Source organism: Archocentrus centrarchus, chromosome 1 (genome assembly GCF_007364275.1).
Source record: "Archocentrus centrarchus isolate MPI-CPG fArcCen1 chromosome 1, fArcCen1, whole genome shotgun sequence".
Classification (NCBI taxonomy): Eukaryota; Metazoa; Chordata; class Actinopteri; order Cichliformes; family Cichlidae; genus Archocentrus; species Archocentrus centrarchus.
This window is the reverse complement of record NC_044346.1, coordinates 38,188,460-38,215,551: the sequence shown is the minus strand read 5'-3', so window position 1 is coordinate 38,215,551 and position 27,092 is coordinate 38,188,460. Positions and strand designations below refer to the sequence as shown.

At 42.9% G+C, this 27,092-nt stretch overlaps 1 protein-coding gene across 1 annotated transcript; it reads left to right on the top strand.

The window, feature by feature from the left end:
* The first annotated feature begins 1,065 nt into the window (after positions 1-1,065).
* Positions 1,066-27,047, top strand: krt222 (keratin 222). The gene is made up of 9 exons (XM_030752825.1): positions 1,066-1,846; positions 5,653-5,735; positions 7,831-7,984; positions 10,191-10,478; positions 15,510-15,635; positions 16,093-16,313; positions 20,018-20,238; positions 21,705-21,807; positions 24,234-27,047. Exons 1-9 carry the CDS (start codon positions 1,649-1,651, stop codon positions 24,445-24,447), a joined length of 1,608 nt encoding a protein of 535 aa, XP_030608685.1. The 5' UTR covers positions 1,066-1,648; the 3' UTR covers positions 24,448-27,047.
* The last annotated feature ends 45 nt before the right edge of the window (positions 27,048-27,092 follow it).

The window sequence follows — 27,092 nt, the reverse complement described above, 5'->3', positions numbered from 1 at the left end:
CAATAAAGGCATTCTATTGTATTCTATTCTATTCTACAGCCATTATAAAGAATGCACTTTAAAGCACTTCTGCATTGGATTAATGTTTCAGAGTCAGAAGCTACATCTGTTTTTATCCTATTTCATCCTATATTTGGCCAGTGCCAAAAACTGCCCTTCCCCGAGTGGCCACCGTGGCTCTAGATTCAACCCCACAAACTCCCATATAACAAAAAAAAACTTAATTTCAGCAACAAAAAAAACTCAATTTGATCTCTATAGATAATTCCCCCCTTATACACTTATACATGAGGATTTTTTCCTCTCTAACTTTGTTAAGGCTTGAAGAAAAAACCGTGGCCACATCGGTTGACTTCGGTCTGCTCGGAGCACCGGCGAATCACCGGCAGCTAACTGCTAATTCTGCCTTGAGGCTTCCAGCTAACTGATAGTGATTAGTTGTTTTACAGACGTTAGACATGCACACATCCCTGGTGCCTTCTGTTCAGATTTTTTTCATTTTTACTTGCTATAGTGGCCCACCCATTTGTTTATATTGGGTTTATATTCTCAAACATTCAGAGGAGAGCATGTCTGAACCACACCCCTACCTTAACAAAACATACCTCTTATCATAACACATTAACTATTTTCCTGATATTAGTGAAGTCTGGGATGGTGCCGCAGTGTGGCTGCTGACGGCAAAAGATAGCTACAAATTACAGATGCTTAAGCAACAGTAGTTAACAAAGCATATCTGCAGACCTTGTATCCGAGGAAATATGAAAAAAACATATAATAATATTTTGAAGATGAAACCTTCGGCCCAGACAGCACAAACACATCCAGCCAAGACTGTCATTGAGCAAGAGCTAACCCTGCACAAAGTGTGAGAGTGTTCAGGGACACGGGTTTCACATTAATTACAGTGTATGTACCGTCTCATTAAAGGACCACACACACACACACACACACACACACACACACACACACACACACACAGGTCCTGTCACTATCTCTCCCTGAACATTCCCTCCACAGCTTGTGTTGCTGCCTGTTTGAAAGCGGCTCAGTAATCCTGGATCAGAGAGTACAAAGGGACCCCAGAGCGCTGGTGATGCAAGCACTGTGTCCAGTGTCCAGTGCTTACCCCACACGCTGCCTGGGGGGCTGAGGTGGGACAGGGAGGAACATCCCTGTCGCGGCTGAACCTGAAGACAAGCAAACAGCGATACCAGCGGGCTAATCAGCAGCCTGTCTGCTGTGTCTCAGGGGCCTGGTGCTGATGACCCGGGACACAGTGGCGTGTTTTCTCCAGCTCACTGTGGAGGAATGCGGCTAAGCTGTGAGGAGTGGAGGGCTGGCTCATTGTGACCAGGCAAACAGAGTAACTTACATTTACTGTGCTTCATTCAGGGAAGGCCACGTTGCTTCAGGTGAGTATCACTAGGTAAACATTTACCTTGTAAACGCCTGTGGCAGAGTGTGATCTCAGATGGGTGCCAGACTGCTGAGAAAGTTGTCATGAGAATACAAAGCTGTCAGTCGCCTACTGTCTGAATATTTTGGCCATCACAGACACCAGCAGCTGCATCATTTGACTGTATGAAAATTTCACAGGCTCAGCAACTGCGTGTGACTGTAAATATTCGCACTTTCTCAGATCTCCATGGACTCGCTGCAGGACTCCAGTCACACAATGTGGGCTCTGAATGGCCGCCTGAAGAGCTTCTTGGAGCAGGTGAACCGGCTGCAGGAAGCCAACCGGCAGCTGGAGGCTCAGATAGCCAGCTGGGGCGTCAGGAGCGCCTCACGTTCCCAGGACTGGTCCAAACAGGAACAGACTGTCAAGGAGCTCCGTGCCCAGGTCAGATGATTAAAAAAATATGTAAATAGCACAGCTGTTTGGCATAATGGTGGTGCAGCAGTATTATTTCTACTCAGGCTTTATGATAATCAGCTCAAGGCCATCTTGCACAGAACAGGAGCAGGTATGTATAATAAAACAAGTGCAGTAAAAACACAGCCTATTGTGTAGTCTAGTGTTGACAGCTGTATATAACATTATGTGAACAATGTGGAACACATGTTTGTTTAAAGGTCAGGATGGGCGATTCATAGCACCTTGTTTCTAAGACTATCACAGTGATTTAGTTATTAAAAATCATCCTGTAAAATAAACTAGTTATAAAGTTGCTGTTAGGACTACGTGCAAGGGCTGCAATTATAACTGATCATTTTTAATCAAATCTCTGCAAAACCTGCATGAAAAGCTGCATGCACGTGGCAATGGTTCGTTCATATTTGATAAAATAATTTGACAACAGCAAATAGCTGCAGGAGTTTGGATGAATTACTAAAGGTCAGGAACGTGTACAACTAGTCAACACAATGGCGCTGCCCTCGCTAACTGGTTAAACTGATTATTCAAATTTTAACAATGTACATTAGTTTACTTGTTTCTGAAACAATGCAGTTCAGCAGAAAATCAGCGGTTTTCTGTTGGGTCTGTCAGAGCAAGCCGACATATAATCACTGGACTACAGCGAAGTGTAAGGAAAGAAGGCTGCTGCTGTTAGCACTGCTAGGTGGACTTAACTGATGAGTGTCACGCATTTTACTGATACTTAAAACATAATTTGATTATTGCAGAATGTGATTAAGTGTCAAATGGCTCATAAATACACAAGCAACATTTGTAAAAAAGTTTTTTAAATCGTTAAAATAATTTTAGTAAAATGATTGCCAGGAGCATCACAAGACAGTATTTTGCTGTTAGCAGCTCATGAGCTACTGTTAGCTAGTGTTGCTAGCGAGGTTTTGAGGCGAGACACAGGTAAGCAAGCCAAAACGCCACATCCTTTGGATTTTTGCAGCAAATGTGAGTCCTCAGAAGAGTGTTGGTAGGGCTCATTCACATGTTACAGTATAAGAAGAAAAGTTGGGCATAGTGGACTATCCAAAGACGCTTTGACCTTCCTTCAAAGGAAAATCCCCGTGATTGTCATACAAATATTTGTAAACAGTTTTTATGGATAGACTGTGGCAAACTCCTGGGTTCAGGTTGGGCAGCCTGTTCCTCCCAATCACCCCCCCCCCCTCCAGGCCATGCTGTCATTGCCCTCATGAGCACTGAAGTCCCCCTGTAGGACAGATGAGGCATCTTCCAGCATAAGGACTCCAAGAAGACCGGGTAGCAATCCTCATGCCCACTGGAGAAAACCATCGGGCTCGTTCCCCACCAGAGAGGTGATTTTCCATGTACCCAAAGCCAGTTGCACTTACCAGGCATTGCCAAGACCACAACCTGGTCCACAGTGCACGGACCCCTATGGCCCTGAATCAGTTGGCAGGAGGACTGGCCCATGTGGCTCATTCGTGTGGGCTGGACATTTTTTTTATAGTTCCCTGTGGGCTAAGGCCCAGCCACCAGATGCTCACCAATCAGCCCCTCCCCAGGCCTGGCTCCAGGGTGGGGCACAATTAACCCCAGTCAGGGTGAGGTATCACGATCCATTGTCTCCTCCACAAAGGTCTTGTGCAATTCACAGGACCCTTGACCTAGAACCAGTTTGCAAACTGCCCCCATCAACAGAGCTCCTGGGATCACACAAACCCCTCGACCACAATAAGGTTTCAGTGTGAGTTTTACTTTATTATGTAAGAGGACTTTTAAGAAGCTCAGATCCAAATACTTAACACAAGCACCACAGCTGCTTCCTGTGTATTTCTAGTTTATTAGTTAGTTTTTGAGTACATAACATCTTTTTACTTACTTCTTATTTATATTTGAGTTAAGTAAATTGTTTTTCACACTTAGTTTTAGTTATAAATACATCCACCTTGGTATGAACATGACCTTTCTTTTCATAATCGTAGGAATCTCAAATGTTTTGCCTACTGTGAGAGGTATCTCCACATGAGGGTTATAGACAGATACGTCTTTGTGCCGGTATCATCACGGCCGTCGCAGAGACAGAGACGTTTGTGTGTGTCACACACACACAAACGTGGAATCTCTTTCACTTTCAGAGGCTTTTCCACTGAGCTGACCCCTGATAGCGGTGATCTCACTTGACTCAACTTGATGGTTTTGAGCTGCTCCCTGAATTTACTGTCACTTTCTGTATGCCGTGCATGAGTAGGTGTCAATGACAGACACTTTAATTAGTTGTTCACATGTTCCCATAACTACAACAGCAAACTCTGCCAAGTTCATTGTCTGCTGATCCAGGGAGTGCTTTCATACAAATATGTAGGATTAGTTTGATATTTATCTTCTCAAGAAGCGCTTTACGTTATCCTTTCATTTACAGCACAGGAGATGGGTCAGACATTATTCAGGGATGTCGTCAGTGAGTCACAGGGACTCACAAACTAGGACTGTAATATTATATCACCCCAATGAGTGGAGCCTGTAATAGTGTTTATGGTAAGAAAATTTCTGGAATATTCCATGTTATCTTTGGCTTTCTTCCAACATGGGAGTGTCTTCTTTCAAAAGAAAACAAAGAGCAATTAAGGTGTGTTAACATTTTTATGCGTGTTTGTTGTAATATGAGGAGCCACCTTTTTAGATTTCCTCCATTAAAATATGTTCAGTTTTTTTTTCTTTTTTTAGCCTAAACAGAATAAATTAAGCAGGAGGAAGCGATTTTGAAAACTGTGGGATTTCTGATGTAAATCGATGTATAACTTGCAGGCTAAATGCGCTCTCCCGTGAACAGTATGTAAACAGGATGTGCAAACATTAACACTGATTGTTTTTTTTTTTTAGTGCCGAGGTGAGGAAAGAGAACTACAGTTATTATCAATTTTAAGCTTTAATTCAACCGTTTTTGGCATATTAGAGTAATTTTGGTCTTAAAACAGAAAAAGAGGAAAGCAGCGATGGTAATATTCTGACTCCAGTACCGCACACACTCACAGGTAAACGGTGACGTCTCCTCTGATGCACACATGCTTTGTTGTGTTCTTCTGAACAGGCCCAGCTCACGACAATAGCTCTACAAAGTCCGTGTGCTTCTGATAACATGCTGATTTTGGTCATGCAAAGTAGGCCAGACTTTTCATTACAGGCGTGAGGAGTGTATTTTGGGCATTTTTTTAGCTCCTTTTTAATCCTACTGACCACTCAAAGTGCTTCAGACAACAAGCCACATTTACAATTTCATGCACATTCATGCTGCACTTTATTTTCTGCACCTAACTACTTTATGAACGAGCCATTTAGAATCATCACTTAGCCTAACATGCATGTGTTTGGACTGTGGGAGGAAGCCTGAGCACTCGTAAACCCACTCAGGAGAACAAGGAGAACATGCAAACTCCACGATGAAGGGTCCACAGATCAGGAGATTCAAACCCAGAACCTTCTGGCTGTCAGGCAGCGGTGCTAACCACTGCACCGCCCTGCTGTCCCACTTCTTCTGAGTTTGTTTCTGGGAATCTTACCCCCAGGGTCCTTCTTGAAGCCATCTCAGTACGGCCTCTGGGCAGTTACTTTGAAGGCCAAATCTAAATGAATGGCACCATAACCTTCAGTTCAGCTGTCACCAGGACATGAAAACTGTGTCTCTCTGATCACCAGAAAGTTGATTTTGCCTTCGTCTCCAAGTGACCCAAAGATTTTGCACATCTAATCACATCTTATTTGTTTGTTTACTTTGTCAGGTTGGTAAGCTACTGATGGAGAATGCCCAACTGGCTTTACAGTCTGACAGCATGAAGTCCAGAGCGGCTGCCATCCAGGCCAGGTCAGCTGTATTTGGCTTTAGTTTTTCTGGAAGCTCCAGTGCTCCTCTTCCTCAATCAGTATGGTGTAGGGATTATTAATTAGCATATTAAGCATGACATCATATCCCATAAACCTATTTCTTGTACTACATGTTCAAATAAGTAAGCTAGAGTGGGGAATATATATATTTTCTGTATTTAATTGAGACATGACAGGAGCTGATATGGGACGCTCATCGCCAGCCAATAAAGATGTTTCAGTGTTTGAGGTAAAGCTGTTGACTTCACCATAAAAGACTTCCTGTTTTCATCCAGCTGCAGTGCTTATCCAGCTCCCCTGTTATCTAACTCAGGCCAGTTCCCGCTCCTGTGAGCCAACCTGCACACAAATCCAGGCCAGACTTTGTGCAGCGTCGGCATTTTCACTTATGTATTGATGCAGACTGACACCAACCCCCCACCCCCCACCACCAGCACCTTCTCCCTCACACACCTCCCCCCTGCTGCCGGGCGTTAACCCCTGAAGGACAGTGGCTGAAATACCTGCAGCTGTTCCTTTTATTGCTCCACCTGATGCGTGTCTGTTTATGACGCTCTTAGAATGACTTCAAGGTCTTTTTTATGCCCTTTTCCTGCAACTCACTGACTCACAGTCATGTGGTGAAATCAGATCTTTCAGCTGATACTGGAGCTGAAAGATCTGAAGGATTTGCCTCTTTCTTCAGCAGCTCTTTGCAGATTTTTACTGGAATTGACTCTTTGGTGCAGTTGTGGGAACAGAAAGTGTTGTGGTTTGATTTTAGGGTAATTTTCCACTTATAGCCACTACACTGTGACGTTTTGCAATGAACCGTCACAGACCAAGATCGAGATTGAGATATATCCTGAAGTATGCGGTTTGATAAGAGAGCAGACATGATGCTGTCAGGGATGTTTATAGTCTCAAATACAGTCTCTGTGGTAGCGAACCCTGATGAACACTTCTAAACTCGTATGGCACAATGATGCGGTGTAACTGTGATATCAAAACTCCTTGCATAAAAACAAAACCTGTGATTAATGACATGACAATATTTTAGAATATCTGTCTTGGATAAAGGAAACAGTGAAGAAAGTAAATATATTAATGTGTTTCTCAAAAATGAGATTAGAATCAAATGGCACACCCAGGTTTCTGACAGCTGAGCAGATAAAGGACGAAGGGCGGACTTGAGGACTTGTTTAGAGTTTTTCTTCTTGGTCCCTTTAGGGATCATCTGCCGCCGTCTCAGCCTACCATCTTCTGTAGCACCAACCTTCTGCATGTCCTCCTTCACTACATCCATGTATCTTCTCTGTGCTCTCCCTGCAGCAATGAGACCAATAAGCAGAATTTCTGATTTATCTGAGTTTACTTACAAACTAACCTACTCAGTCACTTTGGTTGCAAAATTAGCTAGGTCTCGGGCTTGAGCGTTAAATAAAACTTGGATCCAATGATTTCTTCTTAAGTCCGTGTATTTTGTCCTTCATCATCGTTTTGACCATGATATAGTGTATTTCCCACCCAGCACAAACCATCTAGACAGAATTGAGATTTGGCTAAAAAGTGAAAATCCTTCTTTTCAGGTCATTTAAAGGATGATCCCTTTATTTGTAAACTTGATTAAAAACACCACTGCAGCATCTTCAGACAGCATATGAATTCAATCCCAGATCCTTTCTGCTGTGAGGGGTCATTGGGGCAGCGTACAATAATCAAAGCTGTGATTTAAGAATTTTTAGAATTTAAATCGGGCTGCATTATTCTTATATTTGGCTCGGTGTTATTAAACTGCATTTAATGAAACAGAGGCTGCATATGAGCTGCTGAACTTTACCCTTGATGCCTTTGAACCAGTTAGATGTGAGTTGGTTCCCACGACAATAATTTGCTAAATAAGAAAATTGAATTTATGGCTGAAATCAGGTTGAATTCATGTCTTTGTAAGAGCCTGAAAATGGAAACTTCTTTGCTCAGAAAAGCAACACGAATGCTTCCTGTGTTACTGTGTTTATTTGATATGTGTGCAATTCGTGCAGGTCACGGTTTAAATAATGAAAACTTGGTGGACGTGTATTAATATCCCATCACAGGTGTGAGACAGAAGAGAGGAACACCAGGTGTCTGGAGCAGCAGGTGGCTCTGCTCAGGGAGACCAAGAGGACGGCAGATCGCAGCAGCACGACGCTGCACGCTGAGGTTCACCGCTCCATGACGGAGCTGCAGGAGATGCACCGGGAGTTTGAGGTCATTAAATGTGTCGCACTTGCCAGCGTTTCTTCTATCTCGTCTTCTCATTCATTTAACTGGTTAACTTTGCTCCTTTTTCTGTCCACCCTTTCCATCTGTATGCACAGTCCCAAAGTAGAAACTATAACTGGTTCAAAAACATCAGCGAGAACATTTAAGGGCCCTGGAGGCTGGAAAACCCAGTAACTGTAAGACAGAGTAGACGAAGAAGAGAAGGTAGAGGAAATGACCTGAATATTTCGAGGAATGAGGCAACGTTTTCTTTTGAAGTTGGGTTGAAGTTATTGACTCTGGATTCAAACTGCAATAGGGGTTCGTCTCTTTTCTGTTTTGCAACCCCTGCCTCTCATTTCAGCCACAAAAAAGATTGGTGTAGGTGCCAAGAGGCTGCCATCAGCATGGCACCGAATTAAGGCCCAGAGTTGAAGACTTTGTTGTCAGTGGCTTTGGAAGGGGCTAAAAAAGAAATCACCCATAATTCATAGATGCAGATTTTGTAAGCCCTGATGTTCCCCAGCTTTCACTTCATAATGGCAGATAATGTTTGGCTCTTAAACCTGTGAACTGGCATACAGTGGAAAAGAGGTGCGTGAGGCACGAAGCTCCTTTTAAAGGGAATCTATTTTCCTACACTAGAATAACTTAAATAATCTTTATTTATCTTACACTGGGCCACGGTGCAGCCCTTCACATCCACTGAAACATGATGGGGTGTCACAATAGCTATGATAACCATGTGTCCCACTGCCTCCTTAATCCTATTATATGGGCTGCGATTGGGCAACAGGTGATAAAGGGTTCTAGCCAGCGGTTGATCGCTGCTGATTGATGCTGATTGATTGAAGGAAACGACGTTCTGGGACATGTAAGTGTAACTCTTCTGGTTTGTACGCTAAAAGAATTATCGCTGTACTGATCTAACTGTTCACCATCACTCGAATTAGCAAGCAAGCCGGCATTTACCTTTTAACATTAGCACGTTAATTAGCATTAGCAAGCTAAGTAGCATTAGCTTGCTAATGCTAACACCCCCTCGCCAATTTACATGCACTGGGCTGAAATTTTCTTTTGGGCTAGAACCCTGTGATGGATCACTTGATCAATGAATGAGTGTGAACAGAGCCGGAGAGTTAGAAGAATTATTTACACAAAGCAAAAAAATAAACAACTAACTTTTGTTTTATTTTTTACAAAAACAGCCTTGATAATGTGCCCTATTTGGAAAAAAGGACACCTATGTAAGTTTTTCTTACAGTAAAGCTGATTCTGCCTATAAAACGTTAGCATTCTGCTAACGCATGCTGATTGGTTAGTTAAGGATTTACTATAGAAAAGAGTCTCTTAATGGTGCCTCTTTAGGAATCATTAAAAAAAAAGCTTCCACGCGTGTAGAGGAAGCAGCTGGTCGTGGTGGTCGAAGGTGACTGAAATCCTCCACTGCTGCTCGCTTCAAGCCTCGGATCAAAACTGCAGGTGCTAGAAAGCTGCTCATTGTGCTGTGACTCACCTTGGACCTACATCTACTGTCTGAATCCCTCCAATGAAAAACATGATGAAATTTTGCATAAGAAAAATTATTTTCTCACAATCTTTGAGGATTTCTGTCCCTTCACTTCAATGCGCTCCTCTCGTGAACATTACATGACCCCAGCCAGGTTTAAGTGGTTTTAAGATAATAAAATATATATAATAATCCTATTTAGATCTCTAATTATATGAAAACCTGTTATAATGACAGGTAAATTATAAGTGACCTGTTCCAACTCTGACATAATTGTCCTGTAATGACTGGGTGTGTGTGTGTGCACGTTTGTTCATCCGTGTGTGAGAAACACTTCACGGCGTCTCGTCTTTCCCACCTCCATCTTTTCCTTCTCTTCGTTTTCTCGTTCCTGCTGACTAATCCTCCCTCCCTCGCTTCAGTGGTCCTTTCTACACACACATATATGCACACATACGGCGACTGATACCTGATTATTCTCTCTTTTCTTGTCTTCACATGTGCTCCCACTTTTCCTTGTGTTCTCTTTCTCCTTTCACTTTTTCCATTCACAGATTTTTTTTTTTAATCCTACTCTCATCTCTCTTTTTGTAGCTCTTGCCATTCTTCACCCTCTCTGCTCCCTCTCACTCACTCACACTCTCTCTCTCTCTCTCTCTCTCTCTCTCGCACCCCCGCTCCTTCTGGTTGGCTGTTTTGCAGGCAGCCCGGGCTCTGCAGCTGCAGCGGGCCGGTTCATGTGATGCTCTGCTAGCGACGGCCACAGCAGCAGCAGGAGGAGGAGGGGAGGACGAGGATGGCACAGGGATGGAGCTCACCCAGCTCCTCGACCGACTCAGAGCGCAGTGCGAACAGAGCAGACTCCCCGGCCCGGGGGAGAGACACCTCGGCCCGGGCAGCATCTCAAACCCCCCGTCCGGCTCGGTCGGGCCTGCTCATTTTGGAGCAGCAGCATCAGCATCCAGAACACACAGAGGAGCCCTCAGCGAGGTATGCATCCACTTTTCCACAATCGTCACTTGTCTTTTTATTTTCTGTGCATGACGGCCCTGATCTGTGCCAGTCAGACACACCCTCGGGACCAGCTCGAGGCCATCCCACAGGCAGAGTGATGCATGTGCCCGGCTGCAGTCAAAGGGTTCATGTGGCATTTGTTGACTGTGGTAAAAGGCTCAAAGCCTCTCCTTCATTTCTATATGGCCTCTTTATTTATGCCTTTATGCAGATATGTGTGTTTGTCTCTTTATTCTCTTCATCTAAGCGCAGCAGTGGTGGTCTGTGTGAATGATCCCTCACCTTCGTTAAATATTTATGAACCTTTGTTTTGTTTTGACGCTCCTGCTCCTGTTTTGGCCCAGCTGGCCTCTTTTCTGGGAAAAAGCGCAGTCCAGAAGCCGTTTATTATTCCACAGCACCATGACTTTGGTTTGACAGCAACAATAAAGTGCCTTCGCCGAGGGCTGAGCGTGACCACGGCTCTAAATCAAGGCAGGTTTTATTAAATGCTGCTGTTTACATCAGACCCACTAACAGTGGCACAATGCTGCAGTCAAGAGCCGACAACATGCCCATAATAATCAAGATTTTAGACTCTAAGATGCGTCTCATGTGTTGCAAAGGGAACATTAAAAGGAAAGTTCTCCCCTGAATCAGATTCATGTATTTTTCCTCTGAACTGTAGGACAAGGAACAGCTGTGTATCTAAAATAAACGTTTTGTGGAGGTCGTGATCAATTAATATACACTGCTCAAAAAAAGAGAAAGAAACACTTTTAAGTTAAGAGTTCAGCATCAATATGTCTGTGTAGATTCTCAGTCATCCAGGTCATAGTAGTCTCTGGAGCTTGAAAAAGGCGACTGGACTTCTTTTTGTTTCTTGAAGACGTTTCACCTCTCATCCGAAAGGCTTCTTCAGTTCTCAACCAAATGGTGGAGAGACCCAGGTATTTAAACCCCTGTGGGCGTAGTCCCCTGGAGGTGGTTATGATCCTCTATTGATCATGTGCGTGAACACATCAGCATCAAGTTAATTAAACCTCTGTGATATTGATGCGGTCAGTAAGCATCAGAGGGGGGGTGTTAATCAGTTTCAGCTGCTTTGGTGTTCTTGAAATTAACCACAGGTGCACTAGAGGGACAACAAGGAGACACCCCCCAAACAGGAATGATTTACAGGTGGAGGACTCACATTTTTCCCTCCTCATCTTTTCTGACTGTTTGTCACTAGTTGTGCATTTGGCTAGGGTCAGAGTCACTGCTGGTAGCATGAGGTCATACCTGGACCCTACAGGGGCTGCACAGGTAGTCCAGCTCCTCCAGGATGGCACATCAATACGTGCCATTGGCAGAAGGTTTGCTGTGTCTCCCAGCACAGTCTCAGAGCATGGAGGAGATTCCAGGAGACAGGCATCTGAGGGCCCAACTTACCTGTGCCCACTGCCCGGCACCGTGGAGGCCGACTGGCATTTACCACCACAGTCGCCCTGTGCTTTTCATAGCTGAGAGCAGGTTCACCCTGAGCAAACATGTGAAAAGGGTCTAGAGAAGCCGTGGAGAACATTATGCTGCCTGTAACATCGTTCAGCATGACTGGTTTGGTGGTGGGTCGGTGATGGTCACAGACCTCTGCAGCCTCTGCAGGTGGATCATTTTCATTTCCATCAAACGATGTGGCATCCTCTGATTCCTAACTCATTACCTGGTCAGTATGAATATCCACACTGAGATCTGATGTCTTTTCAGAGAGTTTCTTTCATTTTTTGAGCAGTATATTTTAAAATCAGTTCATGGACTTAAACATTTGATTATCTAAAAACAACTGCTAGTTTGTATTCTCATATGTCTACCACTGGGAGCCGCTGCCTACATTTTCCCTGCTTATTAAACTAAGCAAACTAAAAACAACCATCAATCACTTCCAAGTGCCAGAAACATTAATGTAACCCTGCAGCTCCAGCTTTATTGGTTTTTCAGACTCTGAGAGTACTGGAGCCCCCACACCACCACCACCACCACCTGGATGTGTTATTCAAGTATCCTACTTTGGTGCTTTAAGATGCTAAAATCATAGCCTTGGTGAGCTGCAACGTGCCAGATAGATGACGGTTCAAATTGACATAGTTTCTGGTCATATGCATACATATACATCTATATTCCTGCTATGATAGAGCTGCAAAAACTGAGCTAGAATGATTCCCAAAGACATAATTATCTGTTTTCAAATCTGAAATGTCCACAGTGCCGTTTGAACCCTGTGTCTAGATTGTTTTGTTGGTGTGAACCGTCCACTTTTGCAGATTTCAGCTGTAGATAAATTTGCCTTTTCTTCTACATATAATGCTCAATCAGCTCGTGGTGCTCAAAGTGCCAAAACTGACATTAGCAACTCAGCAGCAATGCTTATTTCAGAAATAAGGATCTGGTTGCTGAAAAAGTATAAAGAGCTCTACAAGCTCAAAAAATAAAATTCAAGTTTGATTTTAGGGGGAGCTGTTTGTGTTATTGTACAGTTTTTACCTTAGAATATAAAGCACCTTGAGGCGACTGTTGCTGTGATTTGGTGCTCTGTAAATAAAATTATATCAATATTAAGTTAGGATATTATACAGGGCAACCCTGTGCTCCCTGGGAAAAATGACACTGTTTACCTCAATGAGATGTCAAAGTCTGCAAACTGGAGTGAAGAGTTCAAACCTCCATCCATGCATCTGTGGTCACGGTCGGTGACAGTAAAGCTCTTTAAGCTTGAAGGCGCCAAGTGGAGTTCACGTCTAAACAAACAAAAGTCTAGTTTATATTTAGACTTTAAAAAAGCATGTTTGGAATTACGGTGGATGCATTTCAACCTGTAAGTAACACTTCAACTTCAGATGATGGCAGGAGAATCAAGCCAGGGCATTATCTGAAGTAACCCTCTCGCAATGTAGCACAAAACGGGAAGTCCTCCGGTTTGTTACGGAGCTGCAGCAGGAAACGCACACAAACCCTCATTAGCAGTAAATCTCACAGGGGCTCAGCCATAAATGACACAGGGACACTTACGTTTGTGTCACATTCGGATCTAATCTGGACCCAAATACACACCAAACACAATGAATAAAACAAAAAGAAGCTTTATTTAAACAGCTGATAAAGTCCAGAAAAGGCAGAAAAGAAAAGTCCAAAGGCTCCAAACACACAGACACAAAAGACTCACAGCAAGAAACAGACAATAGGACAAAGAGGACGACAGAACTAGTCATACACTGAGGACTGACAGGAAACATCAGGGTAACAAGACTGAGATGGAACTAATGACAGTGAGACAGAGAAAAACAAACTGTCAAAGTAAAACAGGAAACGACCCAAAAGACTCAACATTAAAACAAAGGAGGACAAACACAAAACCACTGAAAGACGGGAGAGAGGAGCAGAGAGACACAGAGAACTAAACTGAATAAAGTCCAGCAATTCAAACCCAACACTAGAACAGTAAAAACTGAACAGGACCAAAACCCAGTAATACAATAAAACACCAAAACAGGAACCCAAACTGGAACCTGAACATAAAAATCAAAACACCAAAGTCATTTTTTAAGTGACAGTTTGTCTAAATCATCATATTTTCAATGTTTGGTTCAGTCTGTAAAAACCTGAAAAAAGTGCAGTTATGTGAAGAGGGTGACAATGTATTAAGACTACAGGAAACCACACAAGAGCCCAGGACCATGATGATCTGTCTCACACACACGTCTGCGGGTTAAGCTCAGATCTTCAGAAAAATCATCTGAAATCAGTTTACAGATATTTTACTTATTTACATTTGATACAAATCGTGCTTCAAGCTGGACTCAGTTTTATTTGCTGCCTGTAGTTATTAGTTAGATTGCATGAAGAGACTTTATTATGAAAGTATTGTATTCTGTCACTGAGTAAAATATGGTGCATCGATGAAAATGCACAGAATGCAAGCAAGCGACATCTTTTTCTGTAATGCTTTTCATAGTCAAGCTCAAAAGGCAATAAAAAGTACGATAACATTAAAAACAATACAGAATGGAAAGAGACAAATACAGAAATAAGAGCAAAGCTAAAAATGTAAAAACTTAAAAAAAATATGCATAACATTTTAACACCAACACAAGCTCCTCTGTAAGAGTCGTATTTCTCAGGATTTTACCTTGAATCCTTAAAGTGGATATTTGTAGATTATGTATTATGCAACACTTAGTTTTGACCATTTTTTTTTTTTTTTGGATCTTCAAGCTGTCATAGAGAGAAGATATACCGAACATGGTCATCTCAGAGGAATAATACAGATTATTATGAACTGTGAACCATGCAAAGCTGCTCCAGTGGAATCCAAGAACAAAATGCTTTAGGTTAGAATAATAAGACCCCTCCAGTATTTTTACACGGTGCTTCTTCAGCTGAAGCTTTGTGTGTGTGTGTGTGTGTGTGTGTGTGTGTGTGTGTGTGTGTGTGTGTGTGTGTGTGTGTGTGTGTGTGTGTGTGTGTGTGTGTGTGAGAGAGATAGCAGAGAAGTTAATCCCTCGCCTTCAGGAATAAAGTCTCATCGTGTGTTATCAGCAATAATCTGCTGATGTCGGGTAATCTTGCCCTAACTGTCTCCTTGATTAAAGATCCTTTTTTAATTTGCTGAGACACATAAATGGAGTCACTGGAGTAACAAATTATACAGGAAGTATCTTCCGTAATTTAATCTGCCAAAATATTTTAAGTGCTGAACAGCTTCGGTGCTCTGCTTCCTCTGAACGGGGCGAGGGCGGAGGGTGTGAAAGGCCTAACAGCTGCACAGTGTGTGGACAGCTGTGTGTACAGGCTGTGTGTTTACACTGAAGCACACGGTACCAACAGCACCACCTGTGGCTGCTTCACCTCTTTGCAGTGCCAAAAAAAATGTGGCAGCTTCATTCTGTTCTGTTAGCACAGATACTAAATCCAGGAATCACATCCATCGGCTACATTAACAGAGAAATGAAGAGATTATCCAGTAACAGCCCCCCCCCCCCCGCTGTGCAGGAGGAGGCAGCGTGGGCGCAGGTGAGCCTCGGCGGTGCCGCCCTGAGGGAGGCACGGGCCGAGCTAGCTGAGGCCAGGAAGCAGTGGCACTGTCTGCAAGTGGAGATTGAGACCCTACATGCTATGGTAAGGAAACACACACTACAGGTAACTTTGCTACTGATGATGCTCCATCCAGGAGAAATGGCAGGTCCATAATCATAAAAAAATAGGAAAAAGTCACAAAAATATGCCATTCAGTTCAATTTAAAGCTGCATCAAGACACTTTATTTTGGCTCAGAATGACCCTGCGACCCTAAGCAGCACTTGGCAGTGGTGGGAAGGAAGAACTCCATTTTAACAGGAAGAAACCCTATCATCCTCAATCTGAAGATCTCTGGCTCTGATATTTATTTTGCTATAAATTTTTTATCTATTTTGTTTTTGGCTTCATTGTAGATGTTAAAGTTCTAAAAATCTTAATATTCTGTTGAAAAAAATATTTCACTTAATATCTTTTTGTATTTACTGCACTCCTTTTTGAGGGAACAAAGAAAACCATATAGTCTTGATCCTAATACCGTCTTGCTTCCTGGTGTCCAGGAGAAAGGCCTGGAGACCTCCCTGCAGCACACCCAGCAGCTGTACTCCAGCCAGCTGCAGGACCTTTCCCAGGTGATCTCTGGACTGGAGAGCGAGCTGCAGCAGGTGAGGAGCGGGCTGGCCACCCAGCGCCAGCGCCACAGCCAGCTTCTCAACACCAAGATGAGGCTGGAGCGGGAGATCGCCACTTACCGCCGTTTGCTAGAGCGCGAGGAGGGCAGGTGAGAGCGGGAGAGGAATGTTAAAAGGAAGCAGGAAGCACAACTCAGCTGGAATTTTGTGGTTTCAGAGTTCTTGCTCATCTTTACATTTCAGTCAAATGACTTCCTTGAGAAAATGAAAAGATCGAACAGGAAAGTCTGTCTTGGCTTACACTTAACTGCCACGAACAGTAAACAGAACTTATGCACGAATTAAACTAAATGATTTCTTGATTGTTTTCTTTTACCTGAGCTTTCAATCTCAGGTAAAAGGATTATAACAAATTTACCTGAATAGAAATTGAAAATCCTCAGTAATTACAAGTTGAGACATACTCAGGCTCTCCTGTCCGCACACGCAGCACGGTGACACGTAACAACATTTCTGTTAAAGTGAAATGAAGATGCCTGAAAATCCACCTCTGCCTCTAATTACGTGACCAAGTCCTGACAGTTGAGACGTCTCTGTCTGCCTTTTCTGCAAGCGCCAAGCTGTTTTATAGGGGAATACTCTGTTCTTTTGGCACGGCCTTTAATTATCTCATGCCTTTTGGACGATAGATCCTTCTGAGATCGTTCCACACATTTGCTGCATCATCCACGCTATTGTCGTTTTATGGCTAGGAGACATCAATTTGGCTTTATGGCTCAGAGGTTACAGGCAGAGTGGAGCGCTGCCTTTGAGTCGGCTCATCTCTTGCGATTAATGCCGCCGATGTAAGGAGGGGCAGGACGTGGCATGTGAAATTTCTATTGTTTAATCATATTTGAGAAGGGTGGCATTGAAAGGGGCAGGACAGAACAAAGCAAAAACAACATACATTAAAAAGAAGACGTCTGACTGAAGCTTCAGCAGGTTTCTGAAATAAAATAAAACACAAAGATGATTCTGAAAGGCCCACGATACTTTTAAACACTCAGGGTCGCGCTCAGCTCGGAGAGTTTGTAAGAATATATCAGAGGAATTGTTAAATTAAAAACACCAACAGGCACCATCAGCTTCCAGCTGCTCTCACGGCCTGAGCGCGCCGAGGTTTTGGAAGTCTTTTTCTGTCTCAGTGTTAGCATGCTAACGTTTCCTAACCTACACGCTGAGCAGGTAAAACAAAACAAACTTTTAAAAGCAGCACGAATAAAAGTAATGTCGAAAAAGTCTTTAAATATTTTGGGAAGTATGTTTATTCGCGGTGCTTTATATGTACTGATAACAGTTACATTAAAGCTGTTCAGTTTCTCACAACTTGAAATTCAACCTGTCTTTTCTGCTCTGACACCGACTCTGAATTGTTCTTCCAGCTGAGTTTGAACAGGTTACAACGCGGCTAATTGGTAATCAGGGTGCTGCATTTTGATGCCCAGTGTTCCTGTAGGTGAACAAAGTGATGCAGTTTGTGTTTAGTGATTTCTAAAACTGTGATTTAGAATGATATTTGAGACCAATGAGATTGTGCTTAGACTTGAGCAGTGTGGAGTCATGTGCTTGACACAGGACGTACAGCAGGTCATCTACTAATCGGAAGGTCGGTGGTTCAATCCCTGAGTACCCTGAGTACTGAGTATCTTTGAGTGCTCAAGAAGAGCGTCCATTTACTCTACATGAGCTTCATGTTTTCAGAATTGTGTGCACAGCTGCAAACGAGGCTCCAATAGTAATATTTAGACTTGATTAGCATCTGAGGGTTGGGTTTTTTTTTTTAGACCTTGGTTTATATTTGCCAAGTGCTCGCGCATACAGGGGTTGTGTGATTGTAGGGGTTACTTCCTGTAGGCTTCTCTGGAGCTTGAAAAAGGCGACTGGACTTCTTTTTGTTTCTTGAAGACGTTTCACCTTCATCAAATCAGCTAAGATGCACAGGAATGAAGGCCAAACACAAACTACAGAGAATGGGAAGGACAAGAGGAACAACATTGTCATCCCATATGTGTCGGGCTTGTCAGAGAAACTCAGAAGAATTTTCTCCAAGCATGACATCTCAGTATACTTCAAACCAAGTCACACCCTAAGACAAAAACTGGTTCATCCCAAGGACAAACCCGCCAAACACAAGATCAGCGATGTAGTGTATGCTGTTCAGTGCAGTGAAGAGTGCTCGGACCTCTACATTGGTGAAACCAAACAGCCTCTTCACAAACGAATGGCACAACATAGAAGAGCCACCTCGACAGGACAAGATTCAGCAGTACATCTGCATCTGAAGGAAAAAGGGCACTCTTTTGAGGATGCCAATGTTCACATTTTGGACAGGGAAAACAGATGGTTTGAAAGAGGAGTGAAAGAAGCCATCTATGTCCACTGTGAACAACCATCATTGAACAGAGGAGGTGGATTACGTCACCAACTTTCCCTCGCTTACAGTGCTGTCCTGAGCTCCCTTCCCAGACGTCTCAACCCCCATTCACACCTTTGTTCCAGTGACCTCAATAGGCCACAGGAAACAATGGAGCGGAGTCCTAAGTTGGTTTCAACTGAAACCACTGATTAATATGACCCACGCCCCCTTCACACCTGGGCACATGTGTTCAGCACATGATCAATAGAGGGTCATAACCACCTCCAGGGGACTACGCCCACAGGGGTTTAAATACCTGGGTCTCTCCACCATTTGGTTGAGAACTGAAGAAGCCTTTCGGATGAGAGGTGAAACGTCTTCAAGAAACAAAAAGAAGTCCAGTCGCCTTTTTCAAGCTCCAGAGACTACTATGACCTGGATAACTGAGAATCTACACAGACATATTCCTGTAGGCTCTTTACAGTATAAAGAGCCTTGAAGTGACTGCTGTTGTGAATTGGTGCTATATAAACAAAATTGAATGTAATTATTTGTATTAAACATATTTAGATGTTTTTTAGAGTTGGTGGTGGCCAGATGGGGTTTTTTTGCCTGTAGGGGAAGTTTTAAACTAAGCTAGTCTTAAGCTAATCTGCTCTTGCCCGACTCAGAGACAGTTTCTGCCCCACAGCAATAACTAAACTAAATGCAATTTCAAACAAACCACAAAATTGACATGTAAGATGTGTGTGAGAATGTTATTTGTTATTTATTTGTTATTTTACGTGTAAATGATTAGTCGCTATAGCTACTATTTTATTATTATGGCTATTATTTTATTTATTTATTTTTAGGCACCGACTGATGGCACTTTTAATTTTGTTGTTCTTGTAACAATGACAATAAAGAAATCTATCTATCTATCTTAGCATTAGCATGTTAGCATAAAATTGGAATTTCCAGGATTTTTTTAAAATATGTGTGTGTGGGGGGGTGAAAAGCGGTTTGGGTGGTATGGGAATATTAAACGACTTGAAAATGGATATGAACTTGAGGAAGTTCTCATGATTTTAATTCCATAAGCATGTATTAGCTGCTCCATAGCTTTGAATGCAAAGTGAAAGAGCTAACGACGGGCAGTCTGGTTACAATCATAAATGTACTTCATTCATTTGAGACGTAAAGAACCGTGAGTCAGTTAGTAAATGTTGTTTTTGCATGTATTATAAGCCCAGGAGCTTTCCACACGTATTATTTAACTTTATGTTAACAATGATGCACTGAAGAAGAAAACAGTTTTGTTTTTACAGAAAATTTGGGAGTCTCATGTTTGCATCGATATGACAACATAATTTCAAAGGAGATGGGGGGGGGGGGTCTGGGGTGGTGCTTACTTGTACCCCAGTCAACAGAATGTTGGAGTTAAAAATGGCTGCTGTTGGTTTGCACCTGCAGGTATATGGGTCGCACTGCACAGCCAATGGTTCTGCAGCCATGGAGGTCTTCAGTGGTGGAGCCAAAGGAGAACGGGCTGGAAAATGGCTTCAGTGATCCCGCCGTTACTCCCGATGAACCCAAGTCAGAGCCCCTGCCTGATATACCTTCACTCCTCCCAACAGAAAACGGGCTAAAGAAAAGCATACTGTACAGACAGCGAAGCCTCGTGATACTCACAGGTGAGACATACATACCTGTTTACACAAACACCGCGCCGGTGCTGCCGAGCCAATCAGTGCCTCTTTGATTTAAAGTGTTCCCCATACAGTGCATCATAATCAATGACCTCGGAGGTCATTGATTACTGAAGTGCTGAAAAACTGCAGTTCCTCTAATGGCCACTTGAGGCTGACTGTAAAAGTGAGTCAGTCCTCGTTAAAATGCCTAAATTTACATTAGAAATAACTGCGTTTACTGCCTGCTACCCGTGGCGGTGCCGGGGGGGCCCCGTAGCACCCCCAAGAAAATAGCTTCTGTCTGTGTGTGTTGAGAACTGAAAGAACATCATAGCACCCTCAGTAAAATGCTATAAAAGACAAAAGAATTAATAAATATTAATAACACTTTCATCTGGAAGAAATCTGTGCCTCAGATTTGGTGAATGAAATTTTAGTATTTTATTGCACTAATCTGATATCGGTGTCTGGGTGTTGCATGTGTACAGTTTATTGATGCAGCTTGCCAAACAAGCTTGTTAGCATTAGCTGATAACGTAGCGCTCCGCCCTCTTTTTCAAACCATGGTGACTTCTGACTCCAGAAACCAACATGGCAGCTAAAATGCTAAAATGCCATCACCAATGAGTGATGGATATGTCCATCATTTATATACAGTATATGGGCCTAATATATAAAAATCAACTGTGCAGTAAGGAGTGGGAAACCTCACCACCTGCTGACAAAAAGACAGTGATGTTTGAATGAAGTTACACGTGTAGCTGGAAACATCATTCGTCCATCTCTGTTATTATTGAGCCAAAGGTCTTAAAAGGACTCAAAGACAGGAAACCACAAAGGCAGGCAGGCAATACATCAAAAGATTCTAAAATGCCAAAAGAATGGAACCGGGACAGAAGGTGTTTCCACTGGAAATGAAGGCAAAAATACAGCAATGGAAGCTAAAACTAGACACGCTCAGAGGGCTGATTGGAAAATAAGAAACAGGTAAGAAAAATTAAGATAATCAGGAAAAGAGAAAAAGCAAGAAAAGCTGGGACAACAAGAATAAATGTGAGAAAACCAAACCTTCAAGTAATACAAGAAGTAACAGAGACAGAAGGCAGGAAACAGTGTAACTGGAAACATAACGAACAGGCAGGGACCGTAACAATTAGCCAGTGTCATACACAATTTTGTTTCCATTGTCTGGAAGTGAACATCACGAGCACTGGGAACGGCGGAGTATGACTGATGGGGAGCAGCGTGTAGTCTATAATCAGCTCATCTGGCACAGTGACCACAACAGACAGAAATACTGTGTAATCTGAGCACAGCATTACATTGAGTCACGTAAGAGAAGTTGGAGTGATTTACAATCATATGTAAATTTTTTTGGGACCAATAATCTTGTTCTTTGGCACAGTGGTGGAAAACTGTTCTCACACACACATTTCTTATTCTGGTTTGTCATTAATGTCTTCTTGCAGAGTCAGAGCTGGATAAAGACTTGCCAATCTCCACCGTGAAGACTCAGGAGATTCTTCAGGGCAACGTGGTGCAAGAGAGTGCAGAGGGCCACGGCACCGTTGAGTAAGTACTGATGGTTTTGCTCCCAGTCGGCCTGCAGTCGGCACCTCTGCTTCAGTCTGAAGTGTAGGCATTTTCTAATAGTGAGCACTAATTATTACTACTTCTTACTCATGTAATCTCCTGAAGCCTTTTTCAGTTACAGTTTTTTTATTGGTTCAAACACGCAGTCGTCCATCATCTCCTCCCCGGCGACGTCTGGTCGACAGACAAACAATGCAAATTAAAAAGATTTACCTTCACACGTCGAACAAGTTACAAGAAAGAAAATATTTAGTTTGCAGGTTCCCATGAGTAACTCATCACAGCGCTGCATGGGAATTCTCCTCCTTTATGGCTTTATGTTTGATGTGGAGATACCCGCCTGGTGTGCAGGCTGCAGGGCGTGACTCCTGTTTTTGTTGGAGGAGACATGGGTGGAATTCTTTGTTCACGCTTCAGGTATTACCAGCCAGGTATACAAAGCCACGCATATGCACGCATGGACAGAAGCACAGTCGCTCTGCCTGCCCGGCAGCTTTCACTCGTGTCCTCACACTTTCCCCCAGATGTGCTGCTGTTTGAAGATCTACTGATTGTCTACCCTCTGCAGCTGACTGTGCTCATTCGCATTAGACGTGTGGCATGTTGTTGTGGTATTGTTGGGAGGGCCTCTTGCATAGTTTGACTTTTCAATTAGACTAGGCCTTGTCCTTCTTCTCTCTCTAAAGACAGTAAGTAGGAATGCACTCTGATGGCTCATGTGGGCATATTTGATTGGCAGATAAGATTAGGGAGAGCTGATGTCAGCAGCTGGCTGTTGTTTTATGCTGGCTAAATGACTTTCCCAGGAACAAACAAGAGACATAAATAAGAAGAAAAACAAACTAACAAAACCAAAATAAATCAATAACTATAAACTATAAATCATGTCGGGATCAGCGGGATGTGCAGATTGGATGTGGAGTAGGACCCAAATGCAGATGCGTGCAGGTAGAGTTGAACAAAATACGACACATCAGCATTGTAAGCAATTCACGGTGACGTGGCAACAGAAGACCACAGGAAGTCATCGGCAGTCAGTGACTTAAAGGGACAAAAATAACTGCTGGTGATGCGCAACATCGAGGCGAGCAAAACCCCAGCGAATAAAAGCGCTTTCATCAGTGACGGAGGAGAGCGGGATGCTGATCCAGCTGGCTAAAGCAAATGAAAGGATACACTAAACTACCAAAGGTGTTCACTCACCATCCAAACCTTTGAGTTCAGGTGTTCCAGTCACTTCCACAGGTGTATAAACCAGCACCTAGGCATGCAGACTGCTTCTACAAGCATCAGTGAAAGAATGGGTCGCTATCAGGAGCTCAGTGAACTCAGCGTGGTACCGTGATAGGATGATACCTGTGCGACAAGTCCAGTCACTGCTAAATATTCCACAGTCAGCTGTTAGTGGGATTATAACAAAGTGGAAGCGACTGGGAATGACAGCAGCTCAGCCATGAAGTGGTAGGCTATGTAAAATCACAGAGTGGGGTCAGAGGATGCTGAGGGTCATAGTGCACAGAGGTCACGGATTTTTGTGTAAATTACCTTTTACTTTCAGTTACAATTATTGATATAATGAGGGGGTGGGCTGAAATGTTTTGGTTTTTATTTCTCCTGGTTTGTTTTTCCAGGATTGCTGAGCCTCTGTCACTAAGTTTACATGTTCATAAACATGAAAAATCACCTCATTTTGAAAGGACCAGGAGGAAGAGGCTTTCTCCTGATAACTCTTCCAAACAAGCCATTCGTGTTCAGCCTTTTTCTAAATGTACTTCCATGAACTTTAACCTTTAACATGCCAACTGAGGCCTGCACAGTCTGAGAGCTCTTGGGGGGGTTTTTTGCAGTTTCTCGGAGCATTGCAGAGTCTGACCTCAGGGTGAATTTGCTGGGACTGTCTTGAATGTTTTCCACTTGTGAATAATCTTTCTGACTGTAGAATGAGGGACTTTAAATTGTTTGCAAATGTTCCTATAACCCTTACCAGTTTAATAGGCAGCAATAATTGCTCCCCTAAGATCACTGTGCTTCTCTTTGGTATTGTGTTAAAACAAAAACACTGCAGACCAGCAAACTGCCAAATTCTGCTTTTATAGAGGATCACACTCACTGATGATCAGTTCATCAAGTGCATTTTTTATTTCCTACTCTCTTAATTCCCATGGAAGCAGTCAGGGTGCTCACAGGTCCTGTGAGATCAAAATAATTTGACTTCACACCAGCATCAGTGTTCCCTCCTGCTGCCCCCTGCAGTCTCTGTGCGCCGCACCAGCCTGCCTCAGCAAGGAGTCAAAGGAAGAAATGAAGGACTTTCAGATTTCAGATTCCACAAACAAAAGAAATGTAAAGACCCTCGTAACCTTTTGTCCATTTATTACCGTGACGTCTCTCACCTCTCTTACCAGGACAGAGAAGATTGACAAGGTGATAAAGCAGTGGGAGGGCTCCTTCTTCAGAGGGAATCCCAAGCTGAGGAAGAAGTCCGTGTCGCTGCGCTTCGACCTGCACATGGCCGCGGCCGACGAGGGCTGCGCCCAAACTAAACAGGACAGCCTCCCCGACGTGGAGGTGCGTCTCATCATGAAGAGATCCCGCAGCATCCCGACCATCACGCCGTAACTCGGTCAGCGTTCGGCCCGGTTTGTGGTAACGAGAATAACGGCGGGGGTGTTACCACCAATTACCATCGTGCTTAATTTTAGCTGAGGACCTCTCATCTCTGACAGGATATTCATTACCCATCAGGCTTTTGTGGTGGCCATTTTTATAGTGTCAAAAAGACTCACAGTCATTACCTTACAGAGTATAATTTAATATGTAAAACATATTTCTGCGTCATCATTTTAGATGAAGAAAAAGTGTCGTTTACCAGCTTGTTTCAGTTAGATTTCGCCTGATCAAAGACATCCTAATAACGACTCTGCTTAACTACAGCATTTAATCCTGATTAACACCTGGTGCACAGGTAGACTCAGACAAATGGAGACGATCCCCTGAAGCTGCTGTGATCTTCCTAAGAGTGGATTTATTTCCTGGTTTTAGTAGATTTTCTGTATGGGACTGTATGGAAATTATTACTGAGGGTTTTTCTGTAATAATGTAGCATTCATCACATAGTAGCTCCAGCTTTCACTTCAGTCTGCATCTCAACAGAACGCTGATCAAATTATGTGTGAAATATTAAAAAAATTGATACAGTAATTAGAAAATTGATGGAATCATTTGGGAAATGACATTTTCTCTTCTGAGAAGTACATGAAAATTATTTTCCCATGAAAACATTAAAATATAAATGGGAGCACACACTTTTAGTCTGAAGATTTCTGCATCAGGAACAGTTACAAACATGCAGTTTGTAGCATTTTATTCAGAAAACTTTGACCAAAGAGGCTGCCGAGTGTTATTCAGACTGAAATAATAATATAAACTGTAGTTTGTGCTTTCATGAAAAAAAAGAGCAAAAAGAAAACAAAAGGAAGGAAGGAAATTTCAAACTAAAAGCCAAATGTTGGAATTGTGGTAATTTTTTGGGGTGATTCAGTAACATCTGTGTCACTAACCCTTTGATCTGTTACATTCTCTGATTTACGTTTTTGTGTTGGGGAGACGTATTTTTGGCAGTAATCTGTCAAAGCTCTCTCCGTCCTGGTGAAACTAAACTATCCAAAATGATCCCCAATAGTCCGCACTGTTCATCCACACCAAAGATGTTCATTCTGGTCTTCACTCAGTGTGATTTGTTTGTTCGTAGCTCCAAGATGTTCCTCCTGTGTTGGTCGGTGAGTAGTTTAAACTGCAGCCCAGTCGCATATTTAGGACCGTCTGACTGCAGCCGCGGCCGGCGTCGACTAACCAACTAACGAGAGCGGAGCATGAAATTATGGGCTCGTCAAAAGTCTCATTAGGTCACTTTAATCATGCAGCACATCAGAAACAGGAGACGACACAAAGTGCTTCTCAGTTGTTCTGTATACAGAAATGGGCTCGTGAGCAGGAAGTGCAGGTGAGCGTGAAAACAGCTCAAAACGGCCACAGAGAAAATATAAAAAGAAAGAAAGAAAAATGAATTATGAATCATAGTGATAAATAAATATGAATAACTGTAAAAAATATAATAAAAGGTCATCAAATAGAACTGATTTAAACACTTTTCCAGACCCTGGGGACAAAAACAGGGAACGAGCAGCTCACCTTTGGATTTCAGGTGAGAGGAGGAGCTCTTAGTGAAGGTGACCTTTGAGGGCAACAAGCCCAAAAAACAAACAGAACAGCTGGAAACAAATCAAATGTAACTGAGAAGTGGTTTAAAGAAGCTAGTTTGCAAATAGAGAAACATCCCATAATTCAGCCGGTATTCCCATCCATCCATTTTCCTGACCTCCTGTGCAGCGGTGGGGGGCTGGAGTCTGTCCCAGCTGTCACAGGGTGAAGGGCGGGTAGTCAGTAAACTGTTACTGACTAAATTTCAGGGTTTGCTTTATTTTCCCAATAAAACACATTTAAAAATCTCTTTTTCTAAACGGTGGGAGATACTTTAACAATCTTAAAAATGAAAGAAAAACATGAACACGTCGGTCACTCAAACAGGCTTATAGATCATAACCACAGTAACCATCTCTGACACTTTCAGGTACCAATAACATCAAATATTAAACTGAGTCTTAAACTTGGATTTTAATGTCAGAGTTCAGCTCCCAGTAATTTCCCTACAGTCCCTCACGGCTTTGCACTGCGGACACATGCAGCAGTTAGAAGAACTGTTTTACTCTGAGGGTCTCCTCTCATTGCAGTTAATTCTCTGTGTGGAGATTAAAAAATAAAATATCACGACTCAAGCTGATAACATAGGCGACGCTGTAGGACGCTCACTGTGAGGCTCATCTCACCGCGTGTCTCAGAGAATTTAGGTTCCCCGTCTCAACCAGAGGAGGGCAGTATTTGTAATAGCTAACACTGCAGTGAGCTCTCAGTGCTCCACTCGGTTGTGTAACACGTGCCCTGTTGCACCTTAGACTCCAAGTTTTTATGCTACCTTTTGAGTTGGCACCAAAGATATGAAAACATAAGAGCTGGACCGCTGAGCGTTGCGTTTGGGTCCCTTAAAATATGTCAAGAATATTTAGAAATATATTACCTATGCAGTTCTGTGCTTGGTTTTGCTTTGCTTCAGGAAGCACACTCTTCATTTTGAGAGCTCTGTAACTTCAGGATGAAGTATTAACGCGTTTATCTAAAGATTTATCATTTCAAATAAAACAGAGAAA

What these genes read in the sequence shown, in the direction of transcription:
- krt222 (XM_030752825.1), top strand. Translation starts at nt 1,649, where the DNA reads ATGGACTCGCTGCAGGACTCCAGTCACACAATGTGGGCTCTGAATGGC. An exon ending in ACAGAGGAGCCCTCAGCGAG is followed by an intron (nt 10,479 to 15,509) that starts GTATGCATCCAC and finishes CCCGCTGTGCAG; the next exon opens with GAGGAGGCAGCGTGGGCGCA. An exon ending in CTAGAGCGCGAGGAGGGCAG is followed by an intron (nt 16,314 to 20,017) that starts GTGAGAGCGGGA and finishes TTGCACCTGCAG; the next exon opens with GTATATGGGTCGCACTGCAC.